This window comes from Patagioenas fasciata, chromosome 37 (genome assembly GCF_037038585.1).
Source record: "Patagioenas fasciata isolate bPatFas1 chromosome 37, bPatFas1.hap1, whole genome shotgun sequence".
NCBI classification, from domain to species: domain Eukaryota; kingdom Metazoa; phylum Chordata; class Aves; order Columbiformes; family Columbidae; genus Patagioenas; species Patagioenas fasciata.
This window is the reverse complement of record NC_092556.1, coordinates 852,056-865,212: the sequence shown is the minus strand read 5'-3', so window position 1 is coordinate 865,212 and position 13,157 is coordinate 852,056. Positions and strand designations below refer to the sequence as shown.

Here is a 13,157-nt window from a genome sequence, read left to right as displayed (position 1 = left end):
GGGGGTAAATGGGGACATGGGGGGTAAATGGGATATGAGGGGGTAAATGGGGGATAATGGGAGTAAATGGGGGGGCAATGGGGGATATGGGGGGTAAATAGGGGGATATGGGGGGGATAATGGGGGGGCAATGGGGGGATACAAGGGATGGGATGGGGGTATGGGGGGTAATGGGGGGATAATGGGGGGATATGGGGGGTAAATAGGGGATAATGGGGGTAAATGGGGGGGCAATGGGGGGATATGGGGGGTAAATGGGATATGGGGGGTAAATGGGGGATAATGGGGGTAAATGGGGGGCAATGGGGGGACACAAGGGATGGGATGGGGGTAAATGGGGCGATATGGGGGGCAATGGGGGGTAAATGGGGGGCAATGGGGGGATAATGGGGGGGTAAATGGGATATGGGGGGGTCAATGAGGGGATACGGGGGTGATTTGGTGCTAATTTGGGGTGTTTTTGGGGGTATTTGGGTGTTATCCCCCCCCTTTGGTTCAATGGTTCGCCCCGTGGCAGCGCCCCCTGCTGCCTGGCTGGGGGTATTAGTGGCAATTTGGGGGTGATTTTGGGGTGATCTGTTTGGATCTGGGGGTGATTTTGGGGTCCCCCCCACCCCAGGTAACGTGGTTCACCTGGTGGCAGCGGGGGGGCAGCACCCCCTGTTGGGCCCCCCCGCTCAAGTGACGCTGTTGACGCCGCTCAGCGCCCCCCCCGCCGGGACCCCCCAAAACCAGGGGACCCCCCAAAACTTGGGGCTCCCCCTGGCGGCTGCGCAAGGTAACGGGGACCCCAAAAATAACGGGGGGGGGGACTCCAAGAATAGCGGGGGGGACCCCAAAAATAAGAGGGGGGGACCCCAAAAATAACAGGGGGGACCCCAAAAATAACAGGGGGGGACCCCAAGAATAACGGGGGGGGGACCCCAAGAATAACGGGGGGACCCCAAGAATAATGCGGGGGGACCCCAAAAATAACGGGGGGGGGACCCCAAGAATAATGGGGAGGGACCCCAAAAATAACAGGGGGGGGACCCCAAGAATAATGCAAGGGGACCCCAAGAATAACGGGGGGGACTCCAAAAATATGGGGGGGGGACCCCAAGAATAAGGGGGGGACCCCAAAAATAACGGGGGGGGACCCCAAGAATAAGGGGGGGACCCCAAAAATAATGAGGGGGACCCCAAGAATAATGCAAGGGGACCCCAAGAATAACGGGGGGGGACTCCAAAAATATGGGGGGGGGACCCCAAGAATAAGGGGGGGACCCCAAAAATAACGGGGGGGGACCCCAAGAATAAGGGGGGGACCCCAAAAATAATGAGGGGGACCCCAAGAATAACAGGGGGGACCCCAAGAATAATGCGGGGGGGACCCCAAAAATAACGGGGGGACCCCAAAAATAATGGGGGGGACCCCAAGAATAACAGGGGGGACCCCAAGAATAATGCGGGGGGGACCCCAAAAATAACGGGGGGACCCCAAAAATAACGGGGGGGACCCCAAGAATAAGGGGGGGACCCCAAGAATAACGGGGGGGACCCCAAAAATAAGAGGAGGGGACCCCAAAAATAACGGGGGGACCCCAAGAATAATGCAGGGGGGACCCCAAGAATAATGCGGGGGGGACCCCAAAAATAACGGGGGGACCCCAAAAATAACGGGGGGGACCCCAAGAATAACGGGGGGACCCCAAGAATAACGGGGGGGACCCCAAGAATAAGGGGGGGGACCCCAAGAATAACGGGGGGGGGCCCAAAAATGGGGGGACCCCAAAAACCAAGCATGGGGGGTGCCATTGATTTTTGGGGGGGCCATTGATATTTGGGGGGGCCCATGGTTATTTTGGGGGGGTCCAGGTCATTTTGGGGGTGCCATTGATTTTTGGGGGGGCTCATGGTTATTTTGGGGGGGTCCAGGTCATTTTGGGGGTGCCATTGATTTTTGGGGGGGTCATGGTTATTTTGGGGGGGTCCAGGTCATTTTGGGGGTGCCATTGATTTTTGGGGGTGCCATTGATTTTGGGGGTGCCATTGATATTTGGGGGGGCTCATGGTTATTTTGGGGGGGTCCAGGTCATTTTGGGGGTGCCATTGATTTTTGGGGTGCCATTGATTTTTGGGGGTGCCATTGATATTTGGGGGGGGCTCATGGTTATTTTGGGGGGGTCCAGGTCATTTTGGGGGTGCCATTGAGTTTTGGGGTTGCCATTGATATTTGGGAGGGGCTCATGGTTATTTTGGGGGGCCCAGGTCATTTTGGGGGTGCCATTGATTTTGGGGGTGCCATTGATTTTTGGGGGGGGGCTCATGGTTATTTTGGGGGGGCCCAGGTCATTTTGGGGGTGCCATTGATTTTTGGGGGTGCCATTGATATTTGGGGGGGGCTCATGGTTATTTTGGGGGGGTCCAGGTCATTTTGGGCGTGCCATTGATTTTTGGGGTGCCATTGATTTTTGGGGGGGGCTCTTGGTTATTTTGGGGGGTCCAGGTCATTTTGGGGGGACCCAGGTCATTTTGGGGGTGCCATTGATTTTTGGGGGGTGCCATTGATATTTGGGGGGGCCCATGGTTATTTTGGGGGGGTCTCCATGAGCTTTTGGGGGGGGTCACTAATTGGGGGTCCCCCTTGCCCCCCCAGTTCCGCCGCTGGTGAACAGCGGGGGGGTGGTGAAGATCGTGGTTCGCCAGGGGCCGCCCCTCCCCCCCCCGGCCCCTCCCCCCCCTCCTCCCCCACCCCCGCCCCCTCCGCCCCCTCCCCCCCCAGCCCAGGATGGGCCGCTGGCCCCGCCCCCCCCGCCCCGCCCCTCCCCCCTCGTGCGGGTGCTGCCCCCCCCCCCCGCCGCCCCTCCCCCCGGCGCTGACAACAACGGTGAGTGGAGCCCCACCCCTCCCCCACCCATGGGACCCCCCCCCCCCCAAAACCCCACCCTGGGACCCCCCCACCCATGGGACCCCCCCCCCCCCAAAACCCCACCCTGGGACCCCCCCACCCATGGGACCCCCCCACCCATGGGACCCCCCACCCCAACCCCCACCCATGGGACCCCCCCACCCATGGGACCCCCCCACACCCAACCCCCATCTATGGGAAACCCCCCCTGCCCCCATCCTAGGACCCCCCCCACCCATGGGGACCCCCCCCACCCCAACCCCCACCCATGGGACCCCCCCCACCCATGGGACCCCCACCCCAACCCCCACCCATGGGACCCCCCCCCCACCCTGGGACCCCCCCACCCATGGGACCCCCCCACACCCAACCCCCATCTATGGGAAACCCCCCCTGCCCCCACCCTAGGACCCCCCCACCCATGGGGACCCCCCCACCCCAACCCCCACCCATGGGACCCCCCCCCACTCATGGGACCCCCCACCCCAACCCCCACCCTGGGACCCCCCCACCCATGTGAACCCCCCACACCCAACCCCCATCTATGGGAAACCCCCCCTGCCCCCATCCTGGGACCCCCCCACCCATGGGGACCCCGCCACCCCTCCCCCACCCATGGGACCCCCCCACCCATGGGACCCCCCACCCCAACCCCCACCCATGGGACCCCCCCACCCATGTGACCCCCCCACACCCAACCCCCATCTATGGGAAACCCCCCCCTGCCCCCACCCTAGGACCCCCCCACCCATGGGACCCCCCCACCCCAACCCCCACCCATGGGACCCCCCCCCCCACCCTGGGATCCCCCCCACCCAACCCCCACCCATAGGAAACCCCCCCCAAACCCCCCCCGGGACCCCCCACCCATGGGACCCCCCCCATCCAACCTTGGGTGCCCCCCCCCAACCTTGGGACCCCCCCCTCCCCCCCACACACATGGGTGTCCCCCACCCACATTAAGGACCCCACCCCACCCTTGGGTGCCCCCCCCACCCTTGGGACCCAACCCCCGACCTATGGGACCCCCCCCCCACCCATGGGACCCCCCCCTTTGTCACCCCCCCCACCTTCTACCCCCTCCCACCCATGGGACCCCCCCCCCACCCATGGGACCCCCCTCTTTTAAACCCCCCACCCATGGGACCCCCCCCACCCATGGGACCCCCCACCTATGGGACCCCCTCCCCCACCTATGGGACCCCCCCACCTTTTAGTCCCCCCACCTATGGGACCCCCCCCACCCATGGGACCCCCCACCTATGGGACCCCCTCCCCCACCTATGGGACCCCCCCACCTTTTAGTCCCCCCACCTATGGGACCCCCCCCCCCCACCCATGGGACCCCCTCCCTTTTAACCCCCCCACCCATGGGACCCCCCCCACCCATGGGACCCCCTCCCTTTTAACCCCCCCACCCATGGGATCCCACCCACCCTTGGGACCCCTCCCCCCCCCCTTTAACCCCTCCACCCATGGCCCCCCCCCACCCATGGGTGCTCCCCTGACCCCCCCCCCATTTCCTCTTCCCCACAGCCCCTCCCCCCCCCAAGGAGGAAGCGGAAGTTCCCGGGGTGGGGGGGAGGGGCCCCGACGCCCCCCCCGCCCCTCCCCCCCCGGCCCCGCCCCCCCCGCAGCGCCCGCCCCCCCCCCGCCGGCAGCCCCCGCCCCCCCCGCGCTCCCCCTTCTACCTGGTAAGGACGGGGGGGGCACCCATGGGTGGGGGGGGCACCCATGGGTGGGGGGGGTGGGCACCCATGGGTGGGGGGGTAAAGTGGGGAGGGGGGTTTGGGGTCCTGGGGGTTTTGGGGGGGGGGGTCTGAGGGGCACCCATGGGTGTCTATGGGGGTTAATGGGGGGAGTGGGGGGTCTGGGGGGCACCCATGGGTGGGGGGGCACCCATGGGTCTCTATGGGGGGGTAAAGTGGGGGGGGGGTTTGGGGTCCTGGGGGTTTTGGGGGGGGGTCTGGGGGGCACCCATGGGTGTCTATGGGGGTTAATGGGGGGGGTGGGGGGTCTGGGGGGCACCCATGGGTGGGGGGCACCCATGGGGCTCTATGGGGGGGTAAAGTGGGGAGGGGGGTTTGGGGTCCTGGGGGTTTTGGGGGGGTCTGGGGGGCACCCATGGGTGTTAATGGGGGGGGTGGGGGGTCTGGGGGGCACCCATGGGTGGGGGGGCACCCATGGGGCTCTATGGGGGGGTAAAGTGGGGAGGGGGGTTTGGGGTCCTGGGGGTTTTGGGGGGGTCTGGGGGGCACCCATGGGTGTCTATGGGGGTTAATGGGGGGGGTGGGGGGTCTGGGGGGCACCCAGGGGTGGGGGGGGACCCATGGGACTCTATGGGGGGGTAAAGTGGGGAGGGGGATTTGGGGTCTGGGGGTTTTGGGGGGGTCTGGGGGGCACCCATGGGTGTCTATGGGGGTTAATGGGGGGGGTGGGGGGTCTGGGGGGCACCCATGGGTGGGGGGGCACCCATGGGGCTCTATGGGGGGGTAAAGTGGGGGGGGGGGTTTGGGGTCCTGGGGGTTTTGGGGGGGTCTGGGGGGCACCCATGGGTGTCTATGGGTGTTAATGGGGGGAGTGGGGGGTCTGGGGGGCACCCATGGGTGGGGGGGCACCCATGGGGCTCTATGGGGGGGTAAAGTGGGGGGGGGGGGGGGGTTGGGGGTCCCAAGGGGGTCTGTGGGTCCCAGGATGGGTTTGGGGGTCCCATGGCAGGGACCCAGGCGTTCGGGGGACCCAGGAGTACCCCAAGGGACCCAGGAGTGCAGGAGGGACCCAGGAGTACCCCAAGGGACCCAGGAGTGCAGGAGGGACCCAGGAGTACCCCAAGGGACCCAGGAGTTCAGGAGGGACCCAGGAGTACCCCAAGGGACCCAAGAGTGCAGGAGGGACCCAGGAGTACCCCGAGGGACCCAGGAGTGCGGGAGGGACCCAGGAGTTCGGGAGAGGACCCAGTGGTGTCTGTGGGTCCCGGGGTGGATTTGGGGGTCCCGGGGGGGGGTGTGTGGGTCCCACCTCAGCTTTGGGGTCCCCCCCATTTCCCCATAGGAATCCCTGGAGGCCAAAGGTGCTCAGGGGACATTGAGGGGTCCCACGGGGGTCTATGGGTCCCAGGATGGGTTTGGGGGTCCCATGGCAGGGACCCAGGCGTTCGGGGGACCCAGGAGTACCCCAAGGGACCCAGGAGTTGAGGAGGGACCCAGGAGTGCCCCAAGAGACCCAGGAGTGCAGGAGGGACCCAGGAGTACCCCAAGGGACCCAAGAGTGCAGGAGGGACCCAGGAGTACCCCAAGGGACCCAGGAGTGCAGGAGGGACCCAGGAGTGCCCCAAGGGACCCAGGAGTGCAAGAGGGACCCAGGAGTTCGGGAGAGGACCCAGTGGTGTCTGTGGGTCCCGGGGTGGATTTGGGGGTCCCGGGGGGGGGGTTGTGGGTCCCACCTCAGCTTTGGGGTCCCCCCCGTTTCCCCATAGGAATCCCTGGAGGCCAAGCGCGTGCGGGGCCGCGCGGAGCGGTTGGAGCGGCTGCTGCGGCTGAACGAGCTGCGCTGCGCCATGAGCCCCGTGTACGGCACCGAGGTGCTGAGCGCCCTCACCCTGCGCCCCACGGCGCCCCACAGCCTGCCCCACGGCCCCATGGAGCAGCTGCGCCCGCTGCTGCAGCGGTAAGGGGGGAGCGGAGGGGACCCAGGCGTCCGGGGGGACCCAGGCGTCCGGGGGAGTTTGGGGGGGACACAGGAGTTTGGGGCTTAATGAGTTGGGATGGGACCCAGGAGTTCGGGAGGGACCCAGGAGTTCAGGGCTCAAGGGGTTGGGATGGGACCCAGGAGTTCAGGGGGACCCAGGAGTTCGGGGCTCAAGGGGTTTTGAGGGGACCCAGGAGTTCGGGAGGGACCCAGGAGTTCGGGGCTCAATGGGTTGGGATGGGACCCAGGAGTTTTGGAGGGACCCAGGAGTTCGGGAGGGACCCAGGAGTTCGGGAGGGACCCAGGAGTTCGGGGCTCAATGGGTTTGGATGGGACCCAGGAGTTCGGGAGGGACCCAGGAGTTCGGGGCTCAAGGGGGTTTGAGGGGACCCAGGAGTTCGGGGTTCAATGGGTTTGGATGGGACCCAGGAGTTCAGGGGGACCCAGGAGTTCGGGAGGGACCCAGGAGTTCTGGGTTCAATGGGTTGGGATGGGACCCGGGAGTTCAGGGGGACCCAGGAGTTCGGGGCTCAATGGGTTGGGATGGGACCCAGGAGTTCGGGAGGGACCCAGGAGTTCGGGGCTCAAGGGGTTTGGATGGGACCCGGGAGTTCAGGGGGACCCAGGAGTTCGGGGCTCAATGGGTTGGGATGGGACCCAGGAGTTCGGGAGGGACCCAGGAGTTCGGGGCTCAAGGGGTTTGGATGGGACCCAGGAGTCCAGGGGGACCCAGGAGTTCGAGAGGGGACCCAGGAGTTCGGGAGGGACCCAGGAGTTCGGGGTCAAGGGGTTGGGATGGGACCCAGGAGTTCGGGAGGGACCCAGGAGTTCGGGGCTCAAGGGGGTTTGAGGGGACCCAGGAGTTCGGGAGGGACCCAGGAGTTCGGGAGGGACCCAGGAGTTCAGGAGGGACCCAGGCGTCCGGGAGGGGACCCAGGCGTCCGGGAGGGGACCCAGGCGTCCGGGAAGGACCCAGGAGTTCGGGAGGGGACCCAGGCGTCCGGGAGGGGACCCAGGCGTCTGGGAAGGACCCAGGAGTTCGGGAGGGGACCCAGGCGTCCGGGAGGGACCCAGGCGTTCAGGAGGGGACCCAGGAGTTCGGGAGGGGACCCAGGCGTCCGGGAGGGACCCAGGCGTTCAGGAGGGGACCCAGGCGTCCGGGAGGGGACCCAGGCGTCCGGCCGCCCCCCAAGCCGTGTCCCCCCTTCCCCCGCAGGTTCGTGTTCGTGGTGCCGGCGGTGGCGGCGCGGGGGGGGTCCCTGGTGAGCGGGCGCCCCCCCCCGTGGCGGCTGCGGCAGCGCCTGCAGCTGCAGCAGCGCCTGCGCCAGGAGCTGGAGGCGCTGGGGGGGGCGGCGCTGGCCGGGACCCCCCCGAGTCTGCCCGACCCCCGCCTGCTGCAGTACGACTGCGGTAGGACATGGGATGTGGGGACGTGGAGGGGGATGGGGACATGGGGGGCAGTGGGGGTGATGGGGGCATTGGGGGTAATGGGGACATTGGGGACATTGGGGGCAATGGGGACATTGGGGACATTGGGGGCAATGGGGACATTGGGGGCAATGGGGGTGTTGAGGGCAATGGGGGTGATGGGGACATTGGGGGCAATGGGGACATTGGGGGCAATGGGGGTGTTGGGGGTAATGGGGGTGATGGGGGCATTGGGGGCAATGGGGGTGATGGGGACATTGGGGGCAATGGGGACATTGGGGGCAATGGGGGTGTTGGGGGCAATGGGGGTGTTGGGGACATTGGGGGCAATGGGGACATTGGGGGCAATGGGGGTGTTGGGGACATTGGGGGCAATGGGGACATTGGGGGCAATGGGGGTGTTGGGGGTAATGGGGGTGATGGGGGCATTGGGGGCAATGGGGGCAATGGGGACATTGGGGGCAATGGGGGTGTTGAGGGCAATGGGGGTGATGGGGACATTGGGGGCAATGGGGGTGATGGGGGTAATGGGGGCAATGGGGGTGTTGGGGACATTGGGGGCAATGGGGGTGATGGGGACATTGGGGGCAATGGGGACATTGGGGGCAATGGGGGTGATGGGGACAATGGGGGTGTTGGGGGTAATGGGGATGATGGGGGCATTGGGGGCGATGGGGGTGTTGGGGGCAATGGGGGTGTTGGGGGCAATGGGGGTGATGGGGACATTGGGGGTAATGGGGGTGTTGGGGGCAATGGGGGTGATGGGGGCATTGGGGGTAATGGGGATGTTGGGGACAATGGGGGCAATGGGGACATTGGGGGCAATGGGGGTGTTGAGGGCAATGGGGGCAATGGGGGTGTTGGGGGCAATGGGGGCAATTGGGACAATGGGAGTGTTGGGGACATTGGGGGCAATGGGGACATTGGGAGCAATGGGGGCAATGGGGGTGTTGAGGGCAATGGGGGTGATGGGGGCATTGGGGGTAATGGGGGTGTTGGGGACATTGGGGGCAATGGGGGTGTTGAGGGCAATGGGGGTGATGGGGACATTGGGGGCAATGGGGGTGTTGGGGACATCGGGGGAAATGGGGGTGTTGGGGGCAATGGGGGTGATGGGGACATTGGGGGTAATGGGGATGTTGGGGACATTGGGGGCAATGGGGGTGATGGGGACAATGAGGGCATTGGGGATAATGGGGGCAATGGGGACATTGAGGGCATTGGGGGCGATGGGGACATTGGGGACAATGGGAGTGATGGGGATATTGGGGGTAATGGGGGTGTTGGGGGCAATGGGGGTGATGGGGGCAATGGGGACAATGGGGGTGATGGGGACATCGGGGGCAATGGGGGTGTTGGGGGCAATGGGGGCAATGGGGATGTTGGGGACATTGGGGGTAATGGGGATGTTGGGGACATTGGGGGCAATGGGGGTGATGGGGACAATGAGGGCATTGGGGATAATGGGGGCAATGGGGACTTTGAGGGCATTGGGGGCGATGGGGACATTGGGGACAATGGGAGTGATGGGGATATTGGGGGTAATGGGGGTGTTGGGGGCAATGGGGGTGATGGGGGCAATGGGGACAATGGGGGTGATGGGGACATCGGGGGCAATGGGGGTGTTGGGGGTGTTGGGGGCAATGGGGCCAAGGGGGGTGATGGGGACATGAGGGGGTTGGGGACAGTGGTGGGGTTGGGATATTGGGCACCTGATATCCCCATGTCCTTAATATTGTCCCCATGAAGTCCCCGTGATGTCCCCATTGATGTCCCCATGATGTCCCCATTGATGTCCCCATGTCCCATTGATGTCCCCGTTGATGTTCCCATTGATGTCCCCGTTGATGTCCCCATGATGTCCCCATTGATGTCCCCATTGATGTTCCCATTGGTGTCCCCATGATGTCCCCACTGATGTCCCCATGACATCCCCATGTCTCCATTGATGTTCCCATTGATGTCCCCATGATGTCCCCACTGATGTCCCCATGACATCCCCATGTCTCCATTGATGTTCCCATTGATGTCCCCATGATGTCCCCACTGATGTCCCCATGACATCCCCATGTCTCCATTGATGTCCCCATTCATGTCCCCATGACATCCCCATGTCCCCATTGATGTTCCCATTGATGTCCCCATGATGTTCCCCTTGATGTCCCCATCACATCCCTATGTCCCCGTTGATGTCTCCATGTCCCCATGATGTTCCCATTGATGTTCCCGTTGATGTCCCCATGACATCCCCATGTCCCCATGACATCCCCATGATGTTCCCATTGACGTCCCCATGATGTCTCCATGTCCCCATTGATGTCCCCATGCCATCCCCATGCCCCATTGATGTTCCCATGTTCCCACTGATGTTCCAATTGATGTTCTTATGTCCCCATTGATGTTCCCATTGATGTCCCCGTGATGTCTCCATGTCCCCATGATGTTCCCGTTGACGTCCCCATGATGTCTCCATGTCCCCATTGATGTCCCCATGACATCCTCATGTCCCCATGACGTCCCCATGATGTTCCCATTGATGTCCCCATGATGTCTCCATGTCCCCATGATGTTCCCATGATGTCTCCATGTCCCCATTGATGTTCCCATTCATGTCCCCGTGATGTCTCCATGTCCCCATTGATGTCCCCATGCCATCCCCATGCCCCATTGATGTTCCCATGTTCCCACTGATGTTCCCATTGATGTTCTTATGTCCCCACTGATGTTCCTGTTGATGTCCCTGTGATGTCTCCATGTCCCCATGATGTCCCCATTGATGTCCCCATGCCATCCCCATGCCCCATTGATGTTTCCATGTCCCCACTGATGTTCCCATTGATGTCCCTGTGATGTCTCCATGTCCCCACTGATGTCCCCATTGATGTCCCCCTTGATGTCCCAATGATGTCTCCATGTCCCCATTGATGTTCCCGTTGACGTCCCCATTGATGTCCCCATGATGTCTCCAAGTCCCCATGATGTTCCCATTGACATCCTCATGATGTCTCCATGTCCCCATTGATGTCCCCATGACATCCTCATGTCCCCATGACGTCCCCATGATGTTCCCATTGATGTCCCCATGATGTCTCCATGTCCCCATTGATGTCCCCATGATGTCTCCATGTCCCCATGATGTTCCCGTTGACGTCCCCATGATGTCTCCATGTGCCTGTTGATGTCCCCATTGATGTCCCCATGACATCCCCATGTCCCCATGACGTCCCCATGATGTCTCCATGTGCCCGTTGATGTCCCCATTGATGTCCCCATGACATCCCCATGTCCCCATGACATCCCCATGATGTTCCCATTGACGTCCCCATGATGTCTCCATGTCCCCATTGTTGTCCCCATGATGTCTCCATGTCCCCATTGATGTTCCCATTCATGTCCCTGTGATGTCTCCATGTCCCCATGATGTCCCCATTGACGTCCCCATGCCACCCCCGTGTCCCCATGATGTCCCCATGATGTTCCCATTGACGTCCCCATGATGTCTCCATGTCCCCATTGATGTCCCCATTGACATCCCCATGATGTCTCCATGTCCCCATTGATGTCCCCATGCCATCCCCATCCCCCATTGATGTCCCCACGTCCCCACTGACATTCCTACGCCCACACCGACGATCCCGTTGACGTCCCCGTTGATGTTCCCGTGTCCCCGTCGATGTCCCCCCTGACGTCCCCCTCGGTGTCCCCAGGGAAGCTGCAGACGCTGGACGTGCTGCTGCGGCGGCTCAAGGCCGGGGGACACCGGGTGCTGGTCTTCACGCAGATGACGCGCATGCTGGACGTGCTCGAGCGCTTCCTCACCTTCCACGGCCACCTCTACCTGCGCCTGGACGGCAGCACCCGCGTGGAGCAGAGACAGGTGGGACCCAGGCGGCCGGGAGGGACCCAGGCGTCCGGGGGGACCCAGGAGTTCGGGAGGGGACCCAGGAGTTCGGGGGGACCCAGGAGTTTGGGGGGACTCATAAGAGATTGGGGTTGGAGGGACCCAAGTGACCAGGAGAACATTGAGATGTTCTGATCATAGGGGTCTAGGAGGGACCCAGGAGTTCGGGGGGACCCAGGAGTTCGGGAGGACCCAGGAGTTCGGGAGGGACCCAGGAGTTCGGGGGGACCCAGGAGTTCGGGGGGACCCAGGAGTTCGGGGGGGACTCATAAGAGATTGGGGTTGGAGGGACCCAAGTGACCAGGAGAACATTGAGATGTTCTGATCATAGGGGTCTAGGAGGGACCCAGGAGTTCGGGGGGACCCAGGAGTTCGGGAGGGACCCAGGAGTTCGGGGGGACCCAGGAGTTCGGGAGGGACCCAGGAGTTCGGGGGGACCCAGGAGTTCGGGGGGGACTCATAAGAGATTGGGGTTAGAGGGACCCAAGTGACCAGGAGAACATTGAGATGTTCTGATCAGAGGGGTCTAGGAGGGACCCAGGAGTTCGGGAGGGGACCCAGGCGTCCGGGGGGACCCAGGAGTTCGGGAGGGACCCAGGCGTCCGGGGGGACCCAGGAGTTCGGGAGGGACCCAGGCGTCCGGGGTGGACTCATAAGACATTGGGGTTGGAGGGACCCAAGTGACCAGGAGAACATTGAGATGTTCTGATCATAGGGGTCTAGGAGGGACCCAGGAGTTCGGGGGGACCCAGGAGTCCGGGGGGACCCAGGAGTTCGGGAGGGACCCAGGAGTTCGGGGGGACCCAGGAGTTCGGGGGGGACTCATAAGACATTGGGGTTGGAGGGACCCAAGTGACCAGGAGAACATTGAGATGTTCTGATCATAGAGGTCTAGGAGGGACCCAGGCGTCCGGGGGGACCCAGGAGTTCGGGGGGACCCAGGAGTTCGGGAGGGACCCAGGAGTTCGGGGGACCCAGGAGTTGGGGAGGGACCCAGGAGTTCGGGGGGACCCAGGAGTTCGGGAGGGACCCAGGAGTTCGGGGGGGACTCATAAGAGATTGGGGTTGGAGGGACCCAAGTGACCAGGAGAACATTGAGATGTTCTGATCATAGAGGTCTAGGAGGGACCCAGGCGTCCGGGGGGACCCAGGAGTTCGGGGGGACCCAGGAGTTCGGGAGGGACCCAGGAGTTCGGGGGGACCCAGGAGTTCGGGGGGGACTCATAAGAGATTGGGGTTGGAGGGACCCAA

General features: G+C 63.7%; 1 protein-coding gene across 1 annotated transcript in view; it reads left to right on the top strand.

The window, feature by feature from the left end:
* SRCAP (Snf2 related CREBBP activator protein) overlaps positions 1-13,157 on the top strand; it is a 121,603-nt gene that overhangs the window by 93,200 nt on the left and 15,246 nt on the right. Inside the window, 6 exon segments of the mRNA XM_071801381.1 lie at positions 620-778; positions 2,639-2,869; positions 4,427-4,584; positions 6,366-6,556; positions 7,794-7,987; positions 11,713-11,882. Coding sequence (XP_071657482.1) covers positions 620-778; positions 2,639-2,869; positions 4,427-4,584; positions 6,366-6,556; positions 7,794-7,987; positions 11,713-11,882 — 1,103 coding nt within the window.